The sequence below is a fragment of the Podarcis gaigeae genome (assembly GCF_964106915.1).
Source record: "Podarcis gaigeae genome assembly, chromosome: 4".
NCBI classification, from domain to species: domain Eukaryota; kingdom Metazoa; phylum Chordata; class Lepidosauria; order Squamata; family Lacertidae; genus Podarcis; species Podarcis gaigeae.
In genome coordinates this window covers 85,167,622-85,194,992 of record NC_139677.1, presented here as the reverse complement: position 1 = coordinate 85,194,992, position 27,371 = coordinate 85,167,622, and the positions used below count along the sequence as shown (strand labels likewise).

At 42.1% G+C, this 27,371-nt stretch overlaps 1 protein-coding gene across 1 annotated transcript in view; it reads left to right on the top strand.

Moving 5' to 3' along the window:
• Positions 1 to 25,734, top strand: part of DDX10 (DEAD-box helicase 10) — a gene marked incomplete at its 5' end in the record, with an annotated part of 158,923 nt that extends 133,189 nt beyond the window's left edge. The window contains 2 exon segments of the mRNA XM_083736392.1: positions 12,190 to 12,314; positions 25,460 to 25,734. Coding sequence (XP_083592518.1) covers positions 12,190 to 12,314; positions 25,460 to 25,634 — 300 coding nt within the window. The 3' untranslated portion in view covers positions 25,635 to 25,734.
• Between the last annotated feature and the right edge of the window lie 1,637 nt (positions 25,735 to 27,371).

The following is a 27,371-nucleotide window of genomic DNA, read 5'->3' as shown; positions in this document are numbered from 1 at the left end:
TCAATGAAGACTGGGTTGCCTAGCATATTGGGGGAAAGGGAGTTTTTTCTCCCAAGTACAGTCCTTGCCATTTTTTCTATTCAGTTTTTCTATATCAAGTGATCCAACTTTTTTTTACTTCATGTCATTCAATTTTCTTAATATTCTGTACACGTGTTGAATGATTAAAGCTAAGTTCAAATCTAAAATTTTAAATTTTTTATCTCAATCCTTTTTTGAGTTATGAGGGTTTGATTTTTTTTTTAATGACAATTTTGGTCTTGACAGACTAAGCAAAAACCTTACAAGCTCAGCCCATGATTAGGATACGTCAAAACTAAAAACACCAATCTCTTTAGGACTTCATTGCCTTTCATATGATATGTTAACTAATGAACTTACACTAAATTTTAAATTTGTTATAAAATTTAAAAATGATAAAAAATTAATATGATTTTAAAAATCCAAAAATTGTATTGATTATTTAATATTTATAAGAGCTACCTGCAAAATTTCATCATAGGATATCAATGGGATCACATTAAAAAAAATCATTTTGTATATACATGTCTGCCTTATTGGGTTCTATTTAGGATAAATGGGTCTTCATGGAGTAAAAGATAACAGGACAACCAAGACTTTGACTATAATATCAGTTGCTTCCGGCATTTCTTTAGAAAGTTATTCAATTAAAGGGGGTCTGAAAAGCTAGTCAGGCTTTTCTTTTAAAAATGTGTTCCAAAGTCGAGTTCTATTGCTTTGAATGAATTCTTGTTAGTACTTCATTTCATGAACATTATACCAAATACAAATCAAACAAAATTATGGGGGGAAAACCTTACACATGAAATTGAGTGCAACAAGTTAGGGTTGCCATATTTCAAAAAGTCATATGTTGGTTTTTTTTAAAGGAAACCCCCCAAATGGTTGAGCTTTGCCCCAACCCCCACCCCACAAATTTTTGATTGACTTGCCTAAGATCCAGGACAAGGTGCCACCTTTCAGAAATTCTGTCAATTCTGCCTTTGAAATCCCAGTAATGTCTGGGAAAATTCGTGCATATGGCCTAAATATGTTATATGCTTCAAGCGTGATTTGAGGGGAGGAATTAATTCTTGGTACACACAGCAGTTAGAATGATCACTGAATAATCATATGTGAGAGACATTCCCTCCCTCTTTTCCCTTCTAAATGAAGCTGTTCGGTTTCTTCAATGCCTGAAGAAGAGATTTAAGACTGGTTAGGTGATAAAAGCTCAACAGATTTATTCCAGGGTGCTTATTTTTGCATAATGCAGATCTTTATAAAATTACAAGTTATCTTGAAAACATTCTCCTCTTTAAAAAGTTCTCAACTTTATTCCAGACATTGGAATTGCTGCTACGTAAAAGGAGGCAGTGCCAGGGACAAATGTTTACCCCAGATTTAGTTTTTGCTTAAGTTCAGTGGCCATGCTTAAAATGCAGGAAGGTTATTTCATTTCAGTTCTCATTATTTCCAAACCTTACAGTCTGCAATTTGTATATGTAGCTGCCAAATAAAACATCCTTTGGCAAATCAAAATCTTCCCCAGTATTTCTTATGCAAACTAATGCAAGCTTTGGGATTGAAAAAGGTTGGGGGATAGAGAGGGAGTATGAGAAATTGACATAATGATTATCCTGGAGAGGGAAAGTTGCATATTCTCCAAATACAAACATACCGCATTCTTAACAGTGCTATAAAAAAAAAATCCAGTTTGAAAAATAATGCAGGGAAAATGAGATCTGACCACAGTGCTGTGTCTTTATCAAGCTTCTTGTATGTAGCAATATGGCAGGACGTCTTAGGAAAGTATAGATAGAGGAGCTATAAGCTCCTATTTACTATTTATCCCAGTGCAGCATAATATGAAGGCTGCTGGGATAGTTCAGTCAGAAGAGCATGAGACTCTTAATCTCACGGCCATGGACCCAGGCCCCACTTAGCGCAAAAGATTCCTGAATTGTAGAGGGTTGGACTAAATGACTCTTGTGGTCCCTTTCAACTCTAAAATTATATGATTTTATGAAGAGCTGTAGCATCCCTTGACACACACACACACACACACACACACACACATATATATATATATATATATATATATATATATATATATATGGAGGAGTCTGCCAAATGCCTGTAGGTTTGTAGGTTATCCTTATTAGCTGGAAAGGTGCATATTCAGTGTAACCCTGCAGCCTCTTTCACACTTCTGCTGCCGTGCCATCTTGTTGACTCCGCCAGTCTTTCTCAGCTGGTAGCAATCAGCACAGTACTTTGGCCCTATTTTTCACTTGGTTGCTAAGATTGATAGAGGGAGTTCTCTTGGTAGTTGCACCCCCACAGAAACATTCTCTGCGGCTGCCCCTAAGTTGTAGAACTTCCTCCCCACAGAGGTGCAACTGGCAGCTTCACTATACAGTGGTACCTCGGGTTACATACGCTTCAGGTTACAGACTTCGCTAACCCAGAAATAGTACATCGGGTTAAGAACTTTACCTCAGGATGAGAACAGAAATTGTGCGGCGGCAGCGGGAGGCCCCATTAGCTAAAGTGGTGTCTCAGGTTAAGAACAGTTTCAGGTTAAGAACGGACCTCCGGAACGAATTAGGGTAAGTACGTAACCAGAGGTACCACTGTACAGTTTTCAGAAAATACTGAAAACATATTTCTTTACCCTGGTCATTAAACCTGAGCTGTATATTTTCAGGACCCTCCCAGTTTCTCACAATCACATATTTTGTAACGTTGCGTTTCTTAAAACTCTTTTTAATGTTGTATTTTATATTGTTGTAACCAGCCCTGGGACTTTAGGATGATAATCACATTTGCACATAAGTTTAATGTCGTCTGTTGCAACCATAACGTGCCCAAGCTGTATGCAGGAAGCCAAGAGCACACCTGGGCTTTGCATTGTGGTTTGTTTGGAAAGAAACAAACCAGGAGTGCTGGCTAAGACACATGGTTTGTTGTTGCTGGTTGAATGAAGGGAGGAGCAAAATGGAAGCACTTTTGTTGCATGTACTTGTGGTTTGTGCCACATTACAGTTTAATTAAACCATTTACCTTGGCTTTGCAGTGCATGCAAATAGAGCCATTGAGTTGAGGGAGACCTCCAGGTGCACAAGAATTATTATTATTATTATTATTATTATTATTATTATTATTATTATTATTTTAATGAGCCCAATGTATCAGGCATGCTAAACCTGTGGAAACACCCCTCTAGAAGCACCGTATCTGTCGAGGCCAAGTCTGTTGTTCATACAACAGCATCTGTTCTTGTAACAAGTTAAGAACATAAGAGGCGGCTGCTGGATCAGGCCATTGGCCCATCTAGTCCAGCACCCTGTGGCCAATTAGATGCCTGTAGAAAACCCATAAGCAGGACTGGAGCACAAGGGCAGGACCCTGGAGCACAAGTTGATAGTCTAGTTCATGGGTAGGCAAACTAAGGACCAGGGGCCGGATCTGGCCCAATTGCCCTTTAAATCTGGCCTGCGGACAGTCCGGGAATCAGCCTGTTTTTACATGAGTAGAATGTGTGCTTTTATTTAAAATGCATCTCTGGGTTATTTGTGGGGCATAGGAATGTGTTCATTTCCCCCCCCCCCTAAAATATAGTCCGGCCCCCCACAAGGTCTGAGGGACAGTGGACCAGCCCCCTGCTGAAAAAGTTTGCCGACCCCGGTCTAGTTTAAGCACCCAAGTGTGTTTGTCCATGCAGTTCCAAGATAAATTTCAGTTCATCACCCAGTTTTAGAAAGTTAATTTCATTTTTTAAAGGAGAAAAAAAGATATTTTTTTCGGTAAATAGTTATTAACAAAATTATAGGCATTCAGTAACTGATGATGAAAACACAACTCAAAAGAAAGCTCTGCCTCGCCTCTTTACTTTGTCTCAATATATAAATATTGCTTTGGGTAGGTATAGTGGTACCTCAGGTTACATACGCTTCAGGTTACATACGCTTCAGGTTACATACGCTTTAGGTTACAGACTCCGCTAACCCAGAATAGTGCTTTAGGTTAAGAACTTTGCTTCAGGATGAGAACAGAAATCGTGCTCCGGCGGCGCGGCAGCAGAGGAGGCTCCATTAGCTAAAGTGGTGCTTCAGGTTAAGAACAGTTTCAGGTTAAGTACAGACCTCTGGAACGAATTAAGTACTTAACCTGAGGTACCACTGTATTGGATTATTCAGTAGATCCATACTGAATATTTCCCATTTTGAGGAGAAGAGTTTTTCGCTTGCTTAACTTTTTTTGTTGTTAATTTAAATAGGCTTTTCCCAGCTTAGTTTACCAGAGCTCAGCTCCAACACCTCTCAGGTGGGCGCTATTGCCACTCTAAGAGAACAAGGGAGAAGTTCATGGTGAGCTCCAGCACCTCTTTTTCTAGAAAAAATAGCACTGGTGTTAGCTATTCCATGATCATTTCATCCCACACTCAAGAGAACCAAGCTGTTGTTTACTTCCACTTGGGCATCCTTTTCTTTTTTTGACAGTCCTGTACCAGCCCACATATACCCTTTTCAAGTAAGAAATGTTTGAGATGACTTTAACAAGTCAATGTTGAAATGTGGTTCAATTCCCAAGTGACTTTCTGTTGGGAAATCTAAATCTCCCAGACACTTATTAAATTGTCCTTTTTTCCCCAGCTGTCGCTGAATCTCTACACTGTTTCTTTGGGTTGAACAACAACAGTAAAAAGCGATATAAGATAACGTTCAGGATGGATTTTGTTTGGTCTTTTACCAGTTTCGGCTGCCTCCCACTTTTCAACTGCAGTAAAGAGTCACTACATAATAAGATCTGCGTTAATGGTAAAATCCAGATTAATACTGAGAATTAATTAGGTGGAAATACATCATAATTTCATGCTATCCTCCTGCCTTTTGGAGATTACAGTTGAGTTCTCATGTAAACCACAAATGGTTAGGTTTTTTACCTCAGTATTTTCTTTCCTGCATGGATAATAACTTTTTGGGAACACTATTTCATTTTGGTAAAATAAGAAAAGAAAAGTATTCTGAGCTCAATTACTCAGAACAAAGCTACTTGTTAGCTAGTAATGCGTACACTTATACAAGTAGTCCAACTTAGATATTTCAAGAAATGACTGAGATTTTTAAAAGCAACAAAAACAAAAACAACAAACAGCTGAATAGGTTGGAGACATCTCATTTAGACGCGTTTGCGAGATGGAGCTTATCTCCAGAAACCAAGCTTTACACATGTTATCATACTTATGTGTGTTACCATTCTCTGCTGAACACAAACAAATGCAAGCCTAGTTACATTGGGATGGTGTTCATAAACTGACTCTAAAGAAAAACAAGTGAGTTTCACTCCTGGCTCTTCCGCATTCCCGGTACAGGATTCTGTTGGAGTAAGCATAATTCCAACCTGAACATAAATGGCACCTCTGCTGGTTTAACACAGATCACACTCACTGGATCTCTGGTCTGAGTTGCGTTCCGCAAGTGTCTCATATTTGTTCTGTTTGCATGTGCAAGGACATGTGCGTATTTATTTGATTTGTTGGATGTTTATCCTATTCTAAAAAGAGCACAGTGAAGGCAGCTGCTTGATCTCAATAGGCAGTCTAAGTTCCCTAGTGTAAGTGCTGTCAGCCTAAATGATCGCGATCTTACAAATGTGAAACAGATATTATGTGGCCACCTTTAGTAGTGCCAATTCCGCCGACCAAAGCGGTTGAGTGGGCACGTCTAGAATAAGGTGGCCTCGTAGGTTGAGGGACAGTTACTGAAAATACATACTTAAGTGCCCTTGCTGTTCAGAATGGATGTGTCTATGGCAGTGTTTCCTAATTTTGGGTCTCCAGCTGCTTTCAGACTACAATACCCATCATCCCTGACCACTGGTCTTGGTAGCTAGGGATGATGGGAGTTGTAGTCTAAAACAGCTGGAGACCCATGGTTGGGAAACACTGGTCTACTGTATAGTGAAGAAGGCACCTTTCAGGTCATCCTAGATGTTGTGATGGTACAAAGGAGATGGTGGAGCACCAATGTAATGTATTCTCCAAGACCTACCTGAGAAAATAGCCCAGATGGCCAAAGAATGGTAGAGGCCAGACTGGTACATAATAGTTTGCATTTTCCATTTCCCCTACCAAATTGAGACAAATATTTACTTGTTTTCCATCTGTGACAGATTTCCTTGGCACACTTGACAGATAACTACAGGGAAGGTATATGAACAATAAAACAAACAAAGTCTTGTATCAGATATCATTACTTTTCACTAAATTAATTTAAGATGTTTCAATTGCATAACACTTGAAGAATAATATATAGCATTAATAACTGCAGCCTCAACAGCCCTTTGGTTTGATCACTCTTATCCGCATTGTCCCCAAATGTAATCTTCTAGGAGTTGAGAAGCCTTGTTTCCTATTTTTATGAAAGCTAGACACAAGTCATCAATCACAGAATGTATTTCATCTTGCTTGCTGTAGATAAGTTACACTCTTTACACAGTATAAGGATTTGTCAAGTATTCCTGTAATAAAGAGACAAATGAATGAGCAGCTTGGAAACGTAATGTGCTAGCAGATGAAAAATTGGTGTTTCATAGACTACTGTATTCTGTAGAGACAACTTTAATACCTGCATTAAAAAGAGAGAGATGAAAGTGACCTTCTGTAAATGTGGGGACAGGTCACACATTACAAGAGGGTCATATTTACATGGAGAACTGTAATATGTGGACTATGCTATGCACAAAAACAGCTTTCTGGCAGCAGTTTATATACTGGCTGAAAAAATGCAACATGACCTCTAAATGAGAGTTTACTATGGTGGTTAGAGGAATCACAAATGGGATGTTTCAATAGTGGCTGTGAACAACCATGGAGGGCTTGGTTTTCAAGCTAAAGTGGTCCAGGCAAGTGCATTCCATGGAAACATTTAGGGAACCCTGTGAGCAATGCTTCCTGATCATACATTTCTTATTGGGGATTCAGGAAGGTCACACACAAACCAAAGACTTTGATCTCACACATATTTCAGATAGAGGAATGCTTGTCCAAATATGTTCTGAGGGTTAATCTTGTCAGCTTGTTTTTCTCCATAGTAAAACAGATATTTTTCTTATATAGGTGTGTAACAATTTATTTCCTGGTGCTGTGCATATACACGGTTGCGTGCGAGTTGATTGTGTGTAAATGGGGGGAACGCCTGTATATTCAGAATTATAAATTACTACATCCTCCAGAAACCTTTGGCTCAATTTTTGAAGATTTTGTTCTGCTGAGGTTTGAAGGTTGCAGGGGAAGTGGATGCACTCCTGTTGAATGTCTCCTGGGCAGGCAGGGTTACCTATCAGATCACATCTTATTAAGTCAAAACCAGCGGAAGTTCCTTGTGGGTACTGCTGGCTGGAACCCTTTCTCCTGCGAACATAGGAAGTTGCTTTACACTGTCAGAGGCTTAGTGCTGTCCAGCTGGCCATAGATAAGACTCCAGGCTCCCAGCCAGTTCCAAACAATTGATTTATTTGACAAAATTCAAATGTACATCTCCAGTGTTTCCATTAACCTCCTTCCCCTTGTGCGCAGTTGCTCCCTCTAATGTTACTTCCTCCTTTTTTTCACCCAGCATGCAAGTCTGCGAAAACTCCTCCCCTTACTTCCTCTGTGTACAGCATGACTTGTCCCAGGCTCATCCTCCTCCCCCTCTACGTCAGACTGACTGTCAGACAACACGCTGCTGATAATCTCTTTAGGCTCTCTATAACTGCTGGTTTCTGTCCTTTGATCTTTTCCTGTTTGCCTCTCCCTGACATACACTGAGTTAGGCTTTTGGCCCATACAGCTCAGGACTTTCCAGACTGACTGGCATCAGCTCTACCGAGAAAAGTGTGTTCCCAGCCCTACGTGAAGATATAAGGGGCTAAACCTGGGACCATTGCAGGCAAAGCTGTGCTAAGGCCTTTCTCCAGTGCAGCTGTAAAGAGATGTTGCTTCAGCAAAGAGCTTGGAGTCTTATTACACTGACAAGGGATGTGTTGTCTTTGACCTTGCCTTGTTGCAGGAACCAGTTGTGTGTTTTTAAGTCACACGTACCTGGTTTTGTACCCATCAGTCCCTGCAAGGTTGGAGAGGCTCAGGTGCTGTTGGGGACTCGTATTCTGAGTCCGAGGACAAGGGTAAGGATATGGGAGAACATACTGAAGGTTCTCCCCTGTACGGAGTAGCCTCTACCCTATATCCTTGTGGTATTGCAGCCCCTACTGAGGTTAGGCGCCATGACACTGGCCCATAATGAATCGGTATCTGGAAGTGTGCTGTTTGAATATTCAGGAGCTTAGTTTATTACTTCCAAACTCTCTTGGGAAAAAATGTTTTGGGACCTCTAGTATATAACACCTAGCTTGCCACACTAAACTTTAAATTTCATGTTGCGTGTGACATTTTCAGTATCTGTGATGAGCCATCCTTATTTTATGTTCAGAGCCAACATAGGAGGAGTGCGGGCGGAGAGGGGGAGAACCCTCCTTTTTTAATCCCAAAGGTCAAAACCATAGTGTGAAATTAGATAGTTAAACTTTATGTTGTTGAGGGTTTTTTTTAATTGAATTTATTTTCCTTGGTTTAAGGACTTTGAAAAGTCAAGTGTATTTTCCAAGTCACAAAGGGTCAGAAAACTACATATCTGTTGAAAATAAAACTCAGCTGTATAAACACAAGAAAGTTGATTAATGTGCCTCACACTGAGTAAAGTAATACACAAAAAACAAGGATAAAAGAAAGAGAATAAAATCTTAAAGCAGATTAAGATTTTGTCAGATGCAGTGAATTAAAATCTGTTGAAATATCCAGATAAAGGAAAATGTTTTGCCCTGTATCTAAGCTAATGCAACATTGGTGCTAAATAAACCTCTTTGGGGAATGATCAGGGCACAAATCAATCTGATGAAAAAGGTACACGGAGAAGGGCCCTGGCAGAATATATTAGAATATAAGCAAGTTGATTTGGGAATAGGCACTACTGCAGGTGTTTGGGATGCAAACTGTTTAGGGTTTTAAAGATACACGTCACCTTTTACAATTGATGAGAGCTATAAGTTTGTCATATGGCATAGGGAATTTGTTGTATAAAGAAACAAAGCAGTTTAAAAAAACAATCCACCAGTTAACATAAGTCCTTTTACAAGTAACTCTTCCCAGATATTGTTTATCCATACAGTATTCCTTAATGGGTTTTCCTAGCACTGAAAAAGAGAGGAAAATGTAGCATTTTCTGCATCATTTTCCTTCCAACTGCAATGAGAAGTTACTGAGAAGTTCCATAAAAGTTATATAAACCCATTTCTCTTGTGCACACATTTCCCCAAGGGGCAGTTATTGAGCTCCCTGAAGGAGGCTGATGTGTTGAAATGTTTGAACACAAGAGACTACTTTTGAGAATTACGTTCTGTACATGGGCTGACAGCCGTGACTGCCGTGAACCTTGAAAGTGACAAAAGGGTGTGTGAGATAAGAGAATGTAGGCACGTCAAGTACATTTTGTGTAATGTGGAAGAAGAATAAGAAAGATTTAGGCTCTGGGTGGTTATGCTTTTCTGCGTTAAAAGGAAGATAATTTCTCTCTGCATTTTGTTTCCATGTCTTTACTTGTCAGTTTTGTCATATTTTGTGTTTCCCTAATCTTCCTGAATCTCATCAGAATGAGGCATTAGAGAAGAAAGAGCTTTGTTTTTCAGCATCCTGTATTTTGTTATACAATAGATTGGGAAGGTCCTCATAAAGCTTAGACTTATTACTCTGATCATGTTTATCTGAACGTAGATTCCACTGAAGTCAGTGCAAATTAGTTTTCAAAACAGGATGTCAACATTGCAAAGGTTCTAAATTGCACGATAAAAGTATTTTATCAACTCTTTATTGAAGAGACCTGCAATGGCTTTTCAGCTATGTTAATTTTTTGATTGAAAGCAATGCTTCCTGAAGATACCAGAATATTTTCTCCAATTTTTTTTAAAAAGCAAAACCTTAAAATAGTTAAATGCTTACACACATCATTCCTGCCCGTTCCCCCTATCAGCTTTAGGGGGTTTTTTGTCTTCCAGCGGTGATCCCAGCCAGTCAGGAATTATTTGGTGACATGCTGCAGAGCCCATCGCAGTTTGCTGTTGCTAATGTCGCTGAGGGCAAGCAAAGATTATTTAGAGCAGTGTTTCCCAGCTAGCTGTTTTTGGACTACAACTCCCATCATCCCCAGCTAGCAGGACCAGTGGTGAGGGATGATGGGAATTGAAGTTCAAAAACAGCTGGAGGTCCATGTTTGGGAAACACTGATTTAGAGCAAGGTCAGTGCTTCCTGGTCTAGTCACAAAGGTCAAGGGTCATGTAGTGATATTGTGATAGCATCACAGAGGGCAACTAAAACCTACTCAGAGCGATCTTGAAAAACCATGGGGGCAGGGGGCTTATGCCATACAGATGATCATCATCATCATCAGATGTAAAGAAACAGCAATATGGAGAAAAACAGAATAAATACAAAAGTCTTTTTCTACTACAGTAGCCTATGCCAACACAGTAGGACCGTCCTGGCTGGGCCTGATGGGAATTTTACTCCCAAATGTCTGGTGAGCATATGTTGGCGAAGGCTGAACTATAGCTCATATAGCCATAATGAACCCGCCATACTAAACCTGCCATATTTCAAGCAGTTGTGTTCTTGTTGTGTTCTCCTTGGCAAACGATTCATGCAACAGAAGTGACTTTGAGGTGAACGAATATCTCATCTCTATAAATCTTTGTCATTTTGTCTGCAGAGTTCTGTCTTGGGTGCATTTCCCTCTTTGCACATTCCTCTTTTCTTTTTAAACTCTCTCTGTGTTTTGTGGTGAGGTGGACGTAGGAAGCGTGACACTTCATCACACCAGTGAGAAAGCAGATGCCTTTGCTTGCTTTGCACCTGCACTGTAACCAGAATGCTGGGTGACAAAATTAGCTGTGGTGTTGTACTTCACACATGCATCTCTACGGTTGGTAGGGAAGAAGGAAAAAGACCAAGCAACCAATCTGTCAAGCTGCCCTCAGCAAGGCATCTGTCTGTTTTGTTCCCCTGCCCCCACTCCTCCCTCCCTCTCTTTTTGGTAGTTTGCTGTGTAAAGTGAATCTATCTCTTGGTTTTATTGATCATTATGAGCCATGGTTTACTGTTGTTTGTTGAGAGTGAATATTCCAGGCTTAACTGCCCCCCACCCAACTTTATATATTGGCTTTTTATAATAAATCTGATTTCCTCCTCCTTCTCCTCTTTCTCTGTGACCTTTAAAATAGCACAAGAGAGTTTTTTTGGGAAGCCGTAAAGGACTCTTGCAGGGGTGTCAAAACCATAATTCACCTCCATGTCCCCTTGACTCCAAAGGTCAACCAGAGGAACTTTGCAAGAAAAGCACAAAATTACTGTGTTGTTGGCTCTGCTTGTTCATAATAATATAAAAGCAGTTAACAGAGGGAAGAATGTGTTTTTATTGTACTGTCTTGCTGTTTTATTGGGCTGCTTTGGAGGGATGGAAAACTAGTAAATAAAAACAAGTTGATTGAAATGAAGTTTTCTAAAAAGGATCTTGTAATCAGAGATTAAGGCCACTGGAAAGAAATAGTTATTATAAAAAAAAAAAGTTATTTAAATATTAAGAGATGTTAGTGAAACACTCTTCTTTTTAACATTAGAGTATGCTAGCAAAGTGCCCATCATAACTATCAGTGGTAGATTTGGACAAGCATCTTGTCTTTTTCAAGGATTCCCGAGGGGAGTAGCAATGAGTACATAATGGGCTGGTTTGCACATAGTGCTAAACCATGGTTTAGTGCTATGTGAACGAGCAGGATGGAGGCTGTAGCACCAAACCGAACCATGGCTTGGTGCAAACGTGAGGTCTCTTGGGGAGGAGCCTATAGCCACTTTGCTCCTCTTCGGTCCTTTTAGCTCAACACAGCAGCTAAGTCAAGGTTTGGCTGAGCCTGTCAACCACACCCGGACTGGTGGTTAAACTCTCCTCTGATGCATCACCAGCTGTACGCAAATCTTGGCTTAATTGCTGGACTGGACTAAAATGACCAGGAAAGAAGAAACACACCGACACTCATTTTTGAACGAACGTGAAATATGGAGGTGTCTAATTCTGTATTTTGTTTGTTTCACTCAGGTGGAAGAGGAATGTGTCGCCTTTCTGGATCGCAGTGAAAGTGATGATGACTTTGATCCAAGCATCCTTCCAGACCCTGACAGATATACAGACTCGGACCAAGAGGCTGATCCAGAAAGCCATGGGTATGTGTTGCATCTATCTTGATAATACGGTCTGGTCTCTCTCTCTCCCTCCCTTTGTCTTCACCTTCCATATTATCAAAACCTTTAACCAATCAAAAACTACCCGTGGCAAATAACTATTCTGCCACAGTCAAATAAACCAATGATCTGAAGTTCCTTCAGGTTTGCTGATGTTTGGATGTTCAGCTGCTTTTATTCATGTATCTTCATGACAATATGAAAACGGCAGAGAGCAATTTTGTGGTGTTGGACCCTTGAAGAGGTTGTGGAACCTAAATTGTGCACCTTGCTTGACTAATCATGCTGATGTCTTCAGCCTCAATATTGGTTCATTTGGTTTATGCGCTGCTATGGCAATTTACCATGTATTTGGGGATCAGGTTTGGAAAATCCCAATTGGCACCTTATGCTAACTGTTATTTATTTGCTTATGTCCCACTCTTTTCTTAGAGCAGCTTATAAAAATTGTTTCGTGCCGAGTAGCCTAGCTTGAAAAATAAGCTGAGCAGCATAGCTTGTCTGTCCATTGTTCCACAAAAGCATGTTTTCTTGTCCATCTTGTGTGTCCCTAAAGAACAGAAATTTTGCTCAACCAGGTCCATTGTCATTTCCATCCTTAAACCATGCAATGTATCAGTTGGCCTCTACGTTCTTTCCTACCAAGTTCCTAGCTGTTTAGTAAGCAAGTCAGATTTGAAATCCCTGCAGCACAGCAGCGCTTTCATGGTCTTGGTAAGGATTTGCTTGTTTATTTATTTATATTTATTTATGACATTTCTATACAGTGCTGCCCATTCAACAAAGTCCTCTGGATGGTGAAAAAGCCAATACACTTTTCAGCTTAGTTTAATCATATTGAGTACCACATCACTGACTGCTGGTTTGGGCTCCCCCCCACCCCCTGCCAAATCCTTCAGAAAAAGCTTACAGTGTAATTTTTGCCCTTATTTTTTGTTCATTACCATACCACGAAGATCGAGAAAGACCTGCAGGCCAGTGGCGTGCTGTCATTTCTGAGGCTGTCTGCTTTCTGTAGCTGTGGGAACAAGGGAGTACAAGTGGACCTTGCACGGTTCAGGAATTTGCTGCTACTAGGAGCCCAGTCGAGTCTGTTGGCAGGCTTCATGGCACAGCATAAAAGCCTTGTGGCTGGCTGGGCTATTGATTAACTGTAGAATAAGGGGAAGGAAGTCCACCTCAAGTGCTTCTTCTCTTCTGTGCTTCTGTATGAAATATAATTGGGTCACACATTTCCTTTTGTGAGCCAGGACACACTGCGTTGCACCGAATCATTTGTGTGTAAGCTTGATTGGAAATATTCGAGATATCCAGTTTGTCGTCATTTTCGCAAAGCTTGAGTACCTACTCTTGGAAAGGGTTTGCCTCCTGGTTAGGAGAATGCACATATGTAGTAAAAAAAGGGGAGATTACAATGTATTCACTGCTTGTCCATCTTCGCAATTGAACTAAGATATAAGATACAAGCACACCAGCAGTCTTGATGCATCTAGCCTCCCCCTCCCCCCATGGTACTACTGCAGCCATGGTTTCCTCCCTCCTGCCCTGGTCAAAGAAAAGTAATATAATTTACTGCATACAAATGCCTGAATCCAAGCCAAACCTAATTGGATCTGTTTTTGCCCAGCTTCCTCCTATTCTGAGAGTCCTCCATGTTGCCCTCTGCCCTTCCAAGCAGCAGCTGGGCAGTTTCTACGGTCCATTATTAGTAAAAATAGCTTCTGCTTGATAGTAAATAAGCAATAAGTAATCTCCTATATAGAAGAAGTATGCATAGCAATATCTGCACAGGTGGGAAGGTCATCCCCAAGGGCTAGCATCCCAGGGCTCCATGAACATTTCGCATGGATCCCAATGGCTCCTGGTGTTCATGGATGCTGCTGCACATGGTCACAATATCTATGCCAGCAGTAGCCAACGTGACACCTTTCAATAGTTGTTGGACTCCAACTTCCATTCACCCCAGACTGGGATGGTGGGAGGCTGGTTGGTTAGTGGTGACTCTCAGTCTGTCTAGATCTGACCTGATTGGTTAGGAGCTGGTGGCCTCCTACATCTGAACCCTACTTCTGTTTTCAGACTCTGTGCCACTGCTGCTTCTTGTAAATACGTCCAAATGTTCATAAATAATCTGCCTTAAATGGGTAACATTATTGAAAGAGAGCCAGCTCTCTAAAAACCAGGAGGAGACAGAGGAGCTGACTTCCCCCACAGAGGGAGGTTAATCTTGGTGTCACTGACATGATGTCCCTGCATTGGGTCACTGCCCATCGTACTTTGGACAGGAAAGGATCCTCTGAGAGAATGCAGTCTTTACGGTATCCCATACCCAGACTGTTTGTTTTTCCAATACTTTAATAACAGCGATATACATGTTGGTTTTGCAGTTTCTAGGACTTAAATGTGTTAGAGATTGTTTCTTTGTAAAGGAAGAATGTACCCTCATTTTTAAAAAAAAAAATACAACCAGGCTTACAGAGCAATCTTAAGTATAGGAAGCCAGTGGAATTTACACTGGCTTATGTTAAATTAGGGACGCGGGTGGCGCTGTGGGTTAAACCACTGTGCCGCTTGGGCTTGCCAATCGAAAGGTTGGCGGTTCGAATCCCCGCAACGGGGTGAGCTCCTGTTGTTCGGTCCCAGCTCCTGCCAACCTAGCAGTTCGAAAGCACATGGGAAGGTAAACAGTGTTTCCGTGCGCTGCTCTGGTTTTGCCAGAAGCGGCTTAGTCATGCTGGCCACATGACCTGGAAAAACTGTCTGTAGAAGTGGACAAACGCTGGCTCCCTTGGCCAGTAAAGCGAGATGAGCACCGCAACCCCAGAGTCGTTCGTGACCGGACTTATTTATTTTTTTTATAAATATTTATTAAAGATTTTCTTAGAACAATAGAAAGAACAAACAAAATAACATATAATTTTTCCAATATCCACATTTTCATCACTTCTTTGGACTTCCTCGCATCTCTTGTTCCTGCGTTCCAAATTTTCGAACTTTACCCAGCAATTTATCACCTTGTTTCAATTCTTATATTATAATTTTCTGATATTGTATCCCTAATTTTAGATAATTTAAGCCAGACCTTAAAAGCTTAATTTTAACATAATATTTATCCAAAATTTATCTTTTCTTATATTTTCATTTATCTTCATATTCCTTTTAACTAACTTATTGGTGCCATATTGTTGATAATCTAACATCTTTCTTAACATTCATACAATTTACAATATTTTTGTAAATAGTCCTTGAATTTCTTCCAGTCCTCCTCCACAACTTCTTCTCCCAGGTCTCGGATTCTGCCAGTCATTTCTGCAAGCTCCATATAGTCCGTTCGTGACCGGACTTAATTGTCAGGGGTCCCTTTACCTTTATGTTAAATTAGGATGACTTAAATTTCCCCTATTCCGTACTCTGCTCAGGAGCAAGGCTGCTACCAGAAGAGAGGAGGAAAACAACCCTTGAAAATAGAATTTGACTTATGCCACCCTTTTCCTTGACCCAAGTTTTGTCATGCGACCAAGCTGAACAGAGTTTGGATCCAGCAGAAGTCCTCCCTGCCCTGCCCTGCCCTGCCACTCCCCTGAAACACCCATATGCAGGGCTTATGCCAGTATAAGATCCACTGATCTTAACTGAGCCAGCTGTGGTGGGATGAGGGAATTACGCTGTCATATCCCTGGCTGAACCGGGACATGGGGCTTATGTCAGCATAGTCCAGCTGCATCAGGAATCATCTGGTTGAGCCAGAAATCAACTGGATCCTAACTTGCTCACCCTTGGAGATCTTGGATTGCTCCCTTAGAAGCTTTATATCGAAGGAAATAGCAAAAGGTAAATGATCTGTCTCTGGTTGTGGAAAGCTTTCTGTTCTTTTCTTTAAATTGCTAATTTTTTCAGCCATACTCATCTCCCCACCACCACCTCCTGCGAGGGAAGCTATACACAACCCACTCTCTTAAATTTGCCTTTAAATGAAAACGGCTTCGAGCTATCCCCTCCACCAGATGAGTAATTAAAGAATCCAAGCATGTAATGCAAGATGATTTTTTGGTATATCTAGGAACATTTATCATATTTCTGTTTAAGGCTATCATAATGTTAAATAGTTAATGAGACAAAGCATTTGTCGGGGGCCGGGTAGGGTATGGAAGCAGCAGGTGAGTGCCCTAAATATTCATTAGGCAGCCAGATTGAATTCTTAATAGGTCCAGTTCCTCAGCCATTTTTGAAAAGAAATTTTGAATTAGAACAAAGTTGTGATTGGACTTTGCACCCCCTCCAGTTAATCTCTTACGTATAGGACTATTCATCTCAGCATTCACTTTTAAATGTGACTGCCATGGTCTAGGCCAGGGGTAGGCAACCTAAGGCCCATGGGCCACAAGCGGCCTACGGGGGCTGTTTAACCGGCCCCCAAGCCACTTGCTTGGTGAGTCTCCGCGCACTGCACTAAACCAGCGCAGCGTGGCATGGGGACTCACTTTCATGGCGCCGGAAATCGCGTCTGCACAGACGCAGATGCCAGAAATTGCAGGCGTGTGTGCAATCTGGCCCACGGAGTGATCTGTGCTGGAGTGAACTGGCCCCGGCAAGGTAAACCTTGCCGACCCCTGGTCTAGGCCTCAGATTTGTCAGTTCTTTTAGGGTGAATTCTCATCCCTGACTACCACTAACTATGTGGTTTTAATTGTCAGAAGTTAGAGGAGCTATAATATAAACCTGGATTATATTATTTTACAAGCTACAGTTTGAGAGCTGTTCTTCTATGGCACTCATATGCAGATTGCTCCATAATCCCTGTTCATTCTCAGAATGGACTGGCTGTTTCCCTACAGTGGAGGATTTCCTCCCCTAAATTGCTTCTTCCACTTGCCCCAGAAGGTAGGGCCCGAAAGCAGGGAGTGAAGGCTAGAGGAGGTAGGTGCTCCCTTCTCCTAGAATCTGGAAGCTCTGGGTGGCCTTCTCTGACAGGACACCTCAGGGAGCATCTGTAGAGTCCAGGGAGGGCATTGACCCAACTGCTGGAGGTGTAAGAAGCAAAGTCAGAAGGACAGAGTGCAGCCAAACCACCCAAGACTCTGCAGCTCTTCTGCCATTGGGAGTAGACCCAATTTCCTCAACGTAATGCATTTCTGAATGCTTAGCGTTCCTGTAAAGCACAGGAGATTCACAAAGGAAACTTGCTTCACCTTGACTTTCAAGGCTTGGCAGGCAGGTAGGTAGGTGTGTCAACCTGTTGGGACTGCTCCATTGCTAGCAAACAGTTCTGAACTCTTTTCCCTAATATTGGACAGCTGCTCCTAATCTAGCTAGTCCGACCTTTCCTGTTGCTTAGTCTGAGCTTTGGGGCTGCTCTGACTCTCTACCCAATACTTTTAATCTGCCTCAATAAGGACCTCTTCCTTACTCTCATTGTGGTCTGAGTGGGAGGCAGAACACTGAGCTTCTTTGTTTTCTCCATTTATCCCATGTCTTGTCTGTTGCTTTGTTTATTTATGGTGAAGTAGGCAAGGTGCAAGGGAGCAGAGGCTCAGGAGGCTGGCCTCGTTACAGGTTGGTCTCAAACATGGCCTCCATCCTAACCCCTTGAAGCAGGGTCCCTTCCAACTCTACAATTCTGTGATTCTATGCTCTACCAAGTGAGCCATCCCAGTATATCTGCCTTCCTCTAGCTGCACTGATTAAGAAGAAAGGTGAAGGCAAACCTGCTTCCAAGCTATGTAGCATTTTCCAGCAAATGTGTGAATAAAGGCATATGAGGACTGCGGATTGAGCCCCATGCTCTACACAGAGCCTATATTGGAGTATATTATTTTTATTTATTAAATTTGGTCTCAGGGCGGTTCACATAGCACTTCACTTACCTCTAGTATCCTTTTGTGGTTGTGGCCCACGTTTTTTAAGTGTGCTTAGCCCAGAAGTATGCACTGCTCCAAAACAAGCAAAGGCCAGTTTTGCTGCCTAGCTTGAGCATAGCCAAATACACGAATGCCCTAAGGAACGGATAACGAGCTTTACCTGAGATACTTTCTGATAGCCTTTCAGAGAGGATGTAAAGGCCTTCTTTCATTTACTTACTTACTTACTTCCCATTTTGCAAATGTTACTAGTATTGGTCTTTTGTCCCGTTGCAAGCCACTTTGAGCTTCAGAGAAGTGACACAGATCTATCTGTTTAAATAAAGAAAGAAAATGCTCTGTGATGGTTCAGAAGAAGGCAGGGAGGAAGGAGGGAAGAAAAACAAGAGACGGAGCAGAGAAGACAGGAGGGAGGAGTGTGGGTCCTAGGAATGGCTAGAGGTGGTTTGAGGGCTTTAAAGCATAGGCTGCTGAAGGACGTTTTAATCTTGTGTGCAGTGCGGTGGAGAGGGCACAAGCTGTGTAGCAGTGAATGATGGAGAACAAAGACAGTTTTGGCAGCTGCAGTTTCAGTGGACTGAAGATGAAGTTTAGAGCCTGAAGGAATTGGGAGATGAAGGTTTGGTGACCAAAGCAGGAGATGATTGGTTGCCGGCCTCATTATGAGCTAGTGGCATGTTATGGTTTAGGTTTTAGTATATTTGCTGCTTTTTTGTGGGCCATTATTTTTATTCAGCCCTCATTTTTAACATAGGCTTTGCTAGTTTTAAAGGTTTAAAACAGGTATACCTTTAATTTCTAAAATATTGTAATGAGATCTGTTGCTGGAAGAGATTATCGAAGGGTGAGGAGCATAGTTATTTAGTAAGTCTTGGTGTAAGTAAGTTAACGTCTGGAAGTTCATGAAAGGTAAGTTTCCCATCTTCTCCTCTCCCACACCTCATTCCACATTATTTAGGAGGACCCCCAGAGAGCATACAGGTGGGTGAAGGGAAAGAGAACTTTTGCTTCTGTGAAGAGGGCATAAGAAGCACTTCCTTCTTCCAGAATTTCTAGTAACATCTAAATTTGGGGGGTTCTGAGCTAACCACAGTTCAAACTAACCAAGCAGGTCAGAATCAACCTGAGCTTTATGGACTTGACTTGTACATACCTGCCATGTTGTACAGTGGTACCTCGGGTTACTTACGCTTCAGGTTACAGACTCCGCTAACCCAGAAATATTACCTCAGGTTAAGAACTTTGCTTCAGGATGAGAACAGAAATCATGCTCCGGCAGCGCGGTGGCAGCAGGAGGCCCCATTAACTACAGTGGTGCTTCAGGTTAAGAACCGTTTCAGGTTAAGAACGGACCTCCGCAACGAATTAAGTATGTAATCAGAGGTACCACTGTATATGGCTATTCTTTGTCTAATTCTAATTTAGAATTAAGTGAGGTTGCCCTCCATTAAGCGGTACACGTTGAAGGCAGTTTCTCTGGCCTCAGAGTGCTAAGAGAGTATACTTGAGATGGCTGAGAAGCAAGTAGTTGAATTTGCTTCTGATCCATTCTTGCTTGGCTTTGAGGCTGAAAGACTTTATGCATTATCCGTGATGATTGTGTGATTGCTCCTGCACCCCTGCAATATCTGCTGAACCTGTGCAAATGAACAAATGATTGCAAATACACTTGATGTCTCCGATGCTTTCCTCCAAAGGAAACTAATCTCGTAAAAGCTGCCCTGAACTTGCCACCAAGCAGGAATGAGGGAAGGAGTGAGTAAAGCACAACTTTAGGAATCTCACTCTGACTTTTGCCTGGGACTAACAATGCAAACTGGCAGATGACACTGTGCAACTGAAAGCAAGATTGCTGATGCTGAAATAACTAGGTTTGGTATTGCAGAGGAGCCCATTTGAGAGCAGCTAGAGTGAAAGCAGACATAAAACAACCACAGCCTGGCACAATCTAGGTGCTCAAATGCCCATTGATTCTCAGTGGGCTTAATTTGTCAGATTGTGCCCATTAAATCCATTTTAACATGCCATTCCGATGCAATAAGCATTGCAAACTATTTTAAACAGTCACTGATAATAAGAGTGTAGTAATGTGACATCACCCATGCAACTTAATCATACTGGTAGACGAGTAGAATTTGTTGTTGGCCATTTAATCCATTAAAGGAGAAACAACCTTCACTTTGCCCAGATTAATTTAATTTAATTTCCATTTTAATTGTCTTTGGCTCATCCTGTGTTCTTGTTACTTGGTTTGCCCAAAACAGCCTCATTGAGTCTTCTCAATTCAGGGGCACTTGAACCTATAATGAATCTCAGGCAAGATCAACCTTATTCCTTGCTTCCTTCATAAACCTCATTTTAGAACTTTTTCAGTGTGCATTAGGAAGAATGGCTGGGGGAAAAGGAGAATAACACAACGCACAATGTATTTTCATTACTACCGCGGTGTGCAGTCAACATTCTGACACTGAGTGAGGAAGAAGCAGCAGCGCAGGGGCTCTGCAGAAGGGTCTGCATTAATTAATCTTCATTAGAATTCTCGCCGTGGCCTTGCAAATTAAAATGTATGTGTGTGGCTTGCCGCCCAGTGTCCTTGATTAGCAAAACGGCAGTTCTTGAGGGACCGGCTATCCCTAAACTCCCTGCTCTGCATGCTGCTGGCAGATCAGCTTCCTTAAGAAACTTATTTCCAGAGGAGTAGCCATGTTAGCCTTTTGCAGCGAGAAACAACGGAGACTCTTGTGGCACCTTAGAAACTAACAAAAGTATTATGGCATAATCTTTTGTTGATTACAGCCCACCTCATCAGATGCATGAAGCGTTATCCTGAGTTGCAGGTACCCATACACATAGTTGGGATGTAAAGAGTGAGGTCAGAGGGAAATGAAATGCACAAAAGGGAGCAGAGAATGCATTTCATTTTCCCGTGATCTTTCTTTTTGCAATCCACATACACACACCTCTCCCATGTATATGCATATCTGCAGTTCAGGATATCATTTCATGCATTTTATTAGCATATTTTTCCGTGTATAAGACGCTCCCATGTATAAGACACCCCCTACTTTTGGGGACTCCAATTTAAGAAAATGCGGGGAGGATTGCCCAGATTTGTTGAGCTTTTTTTGGAGGGGAACGCCCCGAAAATCACTCAACCGATTCACATATGCTGCCGATTGCACGCGTCACAGAAAAAAACAAGCGTCTGCCCAGTAGCTGCCAGTTGTCGCAGCGGCAGCCAATCCACAGCAGCCCTTGGCACAGCCACAAATCACACACCCAATCGCCGCTGAAAAACTCCTGCTCGTGGCTGCAACCAATCGCCTGTCCTGCATATTCACTATCCATGTATAAGATGCCCCCAATTTTTAATCTTATTTTTGACTTGTCTTATCGGAAAAGTATGGTAAGCGGACTTGTCCAAGAAAGCTCACAAATAATAGATCCATTATTCTTTAAGGTGCCACAAGACTCCATGTTACTTATGAAACATGTTAATTATGAAACTAGGGATATCAGGCCAGGAAGAAGTGTGCATGCACACGAAAGCTCATACCAAGAACTGACTTAGTTGGTCTTTAAGGTGCTACTGGAAGGAATTTTTTTTGTTTAGGCCAGGAAGTGCATGACTAGTGTAACACATAAACGAGGCTCCTTTTGCAATGCTGCCTTTTACTGTTTTCTTTTATTTGTTTGGTTTGTGTGATTTTTAAACCTGCCCCACAAATCCAGGAGGAAAGTTTGAGGGACCATTATCCATTATCTATATATGTGCTGGAAAGATATTTCAGTTCCACCACACAGCTCAGGAAGAGGTCAAAGCTTCACTGGTGATGCCTATATTTTCACCCTGCTTGGCAGACAACAATTGTCTCCCAAAGCAGCTCACATCACATCAGTTAAAAGAAAGAGAGAAGAGAGAGAGAAATGGACCCTGCCGTCAGGTTTACAAACCCTTAGTGATGTCTCCTCATTCTCCTCATGCTTGTCACTGTTCACACACTTGGAGGAGGACAGCAGGTGGACAGGCAGGAAGAGCAAGGAGAAGCAGGACCTGGGCCTCCAGGGCAGAGATTTGCTGGATGGGCCTGATGGGAGTTGTAGTCTAAAATTTCTGGAAGGAACCAGGCTGGGGACAGCTGCTCCAAACTATGCAGTTGAGGATTGTCTGCGCTTGTGGATTTTGCGGCTCCACTGTTCACTGCACAGCCTTGAAAGCTCTTTTCTCTCGCTCTACGATTCTGTCATCTTGCTAGCGCTTAAAACCCTTTCTTCCAGATTCCTCCATCCACCTCTTTTTCACTTCAAACGCTAAGCACTGTGCTCTGGGCCCAGGACTTCTCAAAGCACGCCTGTTCTGAGACGTGCCAGAAAAGCAGACGGACTTGCTATTCATTCACTATATTTTCATCCCGCTTTATAGGCGGTGATTGGAGAGGGGAGGGGAAAGGCAGAGGAGGGAGAGCAGTTCTTCAAGGCCAGAACAAAGCAGTGAGCCGTAAGAGGGCATTGATTCCCAGTTCAGGCCTGCTTCATCTTACCTTTGCTGGTGCTTCTGCTCGTTACTCCAGCCAAATGCCCTCTTCCTTCTGCAGCCCCAAAGCAACTGTCCAGTGGAAAGGAGTGTTCTTTTAAGCAGGGCATGCAAGAAGCTAGTTCCCTGTGGCTCCTCCTCCTTTGGCTTTTGGATGGGAGATAGGCTGGATGGGATGGGAGCTGACTCCCAGTGGTCCTTGGTCCCCTGACTGATGGCAGAGATAACAAGCCCTGGTCATTTTCTAAACAAGCCAAGCTATGGGCGAGGACAATAACCTTCTTTTATAAACCACAATGTCTGGTTCATCTGTTTGGACCTTACCCTGGGACTAGTCGGATGCACTGCTCCCCGGGCTCCGCAAATGACTACAGTTTGACTCTCTCTTGCAAGTGGCTGCTGCAGCAGCAACTTGGTACAAGCAGGGAAGGGAATCGGGCTTCCCATCTTGTGGAGGATTGTTTCCTTTTCAAAAAGTGACTACAGCAGCCGTAGGAGGAGCCTGTTGTGATCCTCCCACTCTGTTGCGGGGGGCGTGCCATACTCTGCAAATTGCTGTTTGAGTGCTTGGCCTGGACCAATAAGTAAGTATTCTGTCTGCATGCATGGTGCTAGAGTAGCAGCCAGGTTGCTTCTGTTGCCATTCAGGGCCGGTCCTACCATTAGGCACAGAGAGGCAACCACCTCACGCTGTTACTCCCGAATCTCCTAGGCATTTTATTCTGTTGTTACACAACCTGTCCTGGCAATCCTCCACTGCCTTAGATGCAATGGAGGATGCTATCACGTCACCTGTGTTCAAGGAAGTTTCATCTGCAATTCCATGTGGCTTCTGTACTTGGAATGGAGAGAGGTGCCACCTTGTCCTTTGTCTCAGGCAGTAAAATTTATTCGGCTGGCCCTTCCACCTCTCCTGATACTCTCCAACAAGGGTACAGCTTCATCCTCACCTACTCATCATCAGCACCCAGCGGTAGGAACTGTAGCAGTTGCCACAAGAGCTGCCACTAATGTCCGGTCTTCATGCATGCTTCATTATGTGAACCTCTCAACCCCAGAGTCCTAGCAGTAATGTTGGGATAGCAGATACCTTGATTGATGTGCAGGCAGTCTCAAGACCTGGCTGTAAAAAGTCTGCATGTCTCAGTTTTTCCTCTTCAAAAAATGTCAACATTAGATCAGTGATATATTCATAACAATCTTCTCATCATTTTGCCACCCATCCTCCACAAAGATGAGGTTCTGGGCTTGCACAGAGATCTTTCTTTAGTTTAATAGAATATGATACTTACGATGTGGTTGTGTCGACAAAAACAGCTCAGGTAGGCAGAGCATATGGAATGCGCACCTGCAATCCCACTGCAAAACAGATAGGTCTAATTTTATCTTTTTTGACAGAGACAGCAAAAATGAAAAAAAAATCCCAATTTTGTTTATTTGGGGAATGGGAAGTTTCACCGTGCTGCTATTGCTTCGCAAATTCACATTTTAATATGCTGTGTTATTATTTTTAAAGCCCTGCTAGGCGTTTCATAATAGTGGGCACTCTGTTGCCCCTGCAATTATTTGTGCTTGCAATAAAGTCAATATAAACAGTGCTGACCTAAACAAAACACATTTTAAATTTTGATTTTATAAGGCAGGAGGAAGATGCTCCTCTTAAAAACAAAAACCTACCTATACACCAATGAATGATTTTCAGATCAGACTGGGAGCGAATTGCCAATGCTGATATAACTAGACCAATTTTTTTAAAAAAATTACCAACCCATGATAGACAGTTGCCCTCCAAAAATTCGGCCAGCTTCCTATTAACTGATTGCTGTCCCCCACCACTGTGCTTACTGAATTGTTACAGCAGAATATGTTCCCTAATATAGATGTTAAAATATTAACAGCTGTGTTTGCCAATAGAATCCAGGCAGGGCCAGCAACAATAGTCCATCTGAACCAAGGGGTTTTTATTCACAAGGAGTGGATCATTTAAGATTAGTTGCCAATTTGCTTGCTTGGAATAAGGGGGAGAGAGAGAGAGAGATTCGGCTGCAAACATCTCCCTTGATGCCAAAAAAAAGTGTTTGACAAGGTTATTGCCAATTTGTTTTTGTTAATTTGGAGAAATTTAAATTTGGAAAGTTGGGTATAGACAAATTCAGAGGATAGTTCTATCACTGGGTGATAGCTGTGATGGTTGTGTGGAACCTGCATGTTTGAAAATGGTGTATCACCTAGCTACTGGTTGCTTAGAGGAGCAAGAGTGGCCAAGGACTACTACATTTTTAGCTCTACTTATGGATTTCATGAGGGCACCTGGTTGTCTACTGTGGACTAGATGCTGCTTTGCTGTGATTGACCAGAGCTCCTCTTGGTCGAAGCCACACAAGTCACATCGCATGTCTGATTACGAGGAGCAAGACATGTTTAGTCCACAATATTAGCGAGCGTTTAAATTTACATGTGCTCATCTTTGTTGCTTGCCATCAACAAACAGTAAATTAATCTAAAGCAATGGTAAATCTGTGTTTCTTGCAACTAATGACACATTTTCCTTGGTCAGCAGAATTGGTCTCAACTTTTGAGCTCTTCAAGCTATAGCTCCTCTTTTTACAGCCATCAGCGTGCTTGTCCCTTATCCGTGCATAAACCTGCCTCTGTTAAAAATGAATTGTGTGCTTGCATGGTGCTTAATTGGCTCAAATGCACTTATTAAAAGGGTGATTTCTTTGTTTCTGCAGTGGCCCTGGGATGGACAAACAACATTCTGGTGGAAGTGCATCAGCGGTAGAAACAGTGCCAAGAAGAAAGAAGATCAAACTCAGCAAAGAGGACTCATTTGCAACATTAGATACAGGCCTTTCCCTTGCGGAAGATGAAGCGCTAGTATTACATCTGCTCAACAACCAAAACTAATTCCACCCCCCCCCCCCCTTATTTCAAAGCTATTTTTGTCTTTGTATCAGAAAGGCACCTGGCCAATTTGGTTGCCAATAAATAAATATTGCTGCAAACATTTCTGAGATAATGGTCTTTCCAGCGAGTGACTCTTGTCCAGGTTTGTTAATTGTCTTACTTTAAATGTTGTGCGGATCCTTTCCCCTTTTAAAATGTTTTTTTTGGGGGGGGTTATTGGGTTGTTGTTTTTATTTTGCTTATGTATTTTGTGGTTTTCTATTTTGATTTTATTCTGTGAACTGCCCTGAGACCTCCAGGTATAGGGTGGTATTTAAATTCTAATAATAATAATAATAATAAGGATCTTCTGATATTTCCTAAACAACCATGCACGGCACTTCAAAGATGAGAGGGACATCATTGCAAAGCAGCTTTCCCCTAACCTGGTGGCTGCCAGGTGTTTCGGACTACAATTCTTTGTGGGTCCAGCCAGTATCCATTATCCCCAGCTGTGCTGGCTGCAGCTGATGGGAGTTGTAGCCCAAAACATCCGGGCATGTCAGCTTGGGGGATGATGAAGTGCAATACTGGTTTGCACATGGAGGCTTCGGTGCCCATCAGAATGACAAGACTGCTCTGTGCCAGACAGCTTTTTCAGAAGGTAGAGAGACCAAAAAGGGCCTCATGAACGAGCGAATATTTTTGTAAAATTTTAATTGTAATGAGCAATACTGTTTGTTCTTTTGCAAAATAAAACCAGGTATGGGTTCCGTGTGCTGACTTGCCTTATAAGCCTTTGATTTGAAATTCTGAAACTTTGGAATAATGTATGCCTGTTTTCACTCTCTTCACTCTATTTAATATTCTCCATCATTTTAAGACATTGCATCTTAAACTGTGGGGTGTGGACCCTTTCACAGTAGCATTTGCCACCTGGAAAAGGTGCATATTAGAAGTTCCAAGGAATCCCAAGAAAGGCCATGTCAATATCTGGGTGGTTAGAATGCCCCACCAGAGGGTCTTCACTGATCCACCTTGGATTTGGTGGTTGTGGGCAGAATGGCACCGTCCCATTTATCCCAAAGGTTTTTTTTTTTGTTGTTGTTGTTTTAAAGGAAGCTCAGAAAGTCCTGCTGGTTTCTCCTAATACTGCTTCCCTCTGTGTGATCCCCCCCCCCCCATTCTCCAGTCCATAGATACTTGTATGTGGCAACAGGCTCTGTTCATTCACTGGTGTGCAAATATCTCTACATTCTCAGAGGTAAACATAGATGGTGGGTTGGGAGACTAGAAGGGTATTTGCATGCCAGAATTCCTGCTTGTATGCATCTTTTTACAGTGCAGTCCTCTTGCCACTTTGCTTCTTGTCAAATATACATTGCAAACTCTCTCTCTCTCTCTCTCTCTCTCTCTCTCTCTCTCTCTCTCTGTGTGTGTGTGTGTGTGTGTGTGTGTGTGTGTGAGAGAGAGAGAGAGAGAGAGAGAGAGAGAGAGAGAGAGAGATTGAATTTTGATAGCCCTGACTAATCCCTCTCAGCCACTGGCTGAAAGGTTGGTTGTATTAACAAAGATCAGGAACTTCCAAAATCACTGTAGTTTGTCCTGTTCTCATCCTGCCTAGAGGACTTAAGCTTCTTAATTAGAGTATTTGAAATTTGAAATCCAGGTAGGGGATAAGCAGGTGTCTTTGGATAGTGGTGACAGCCTTGGTGATTTTTTACTGAAGCTTCTATTTACCTGTAAGCCTCCTGAAGT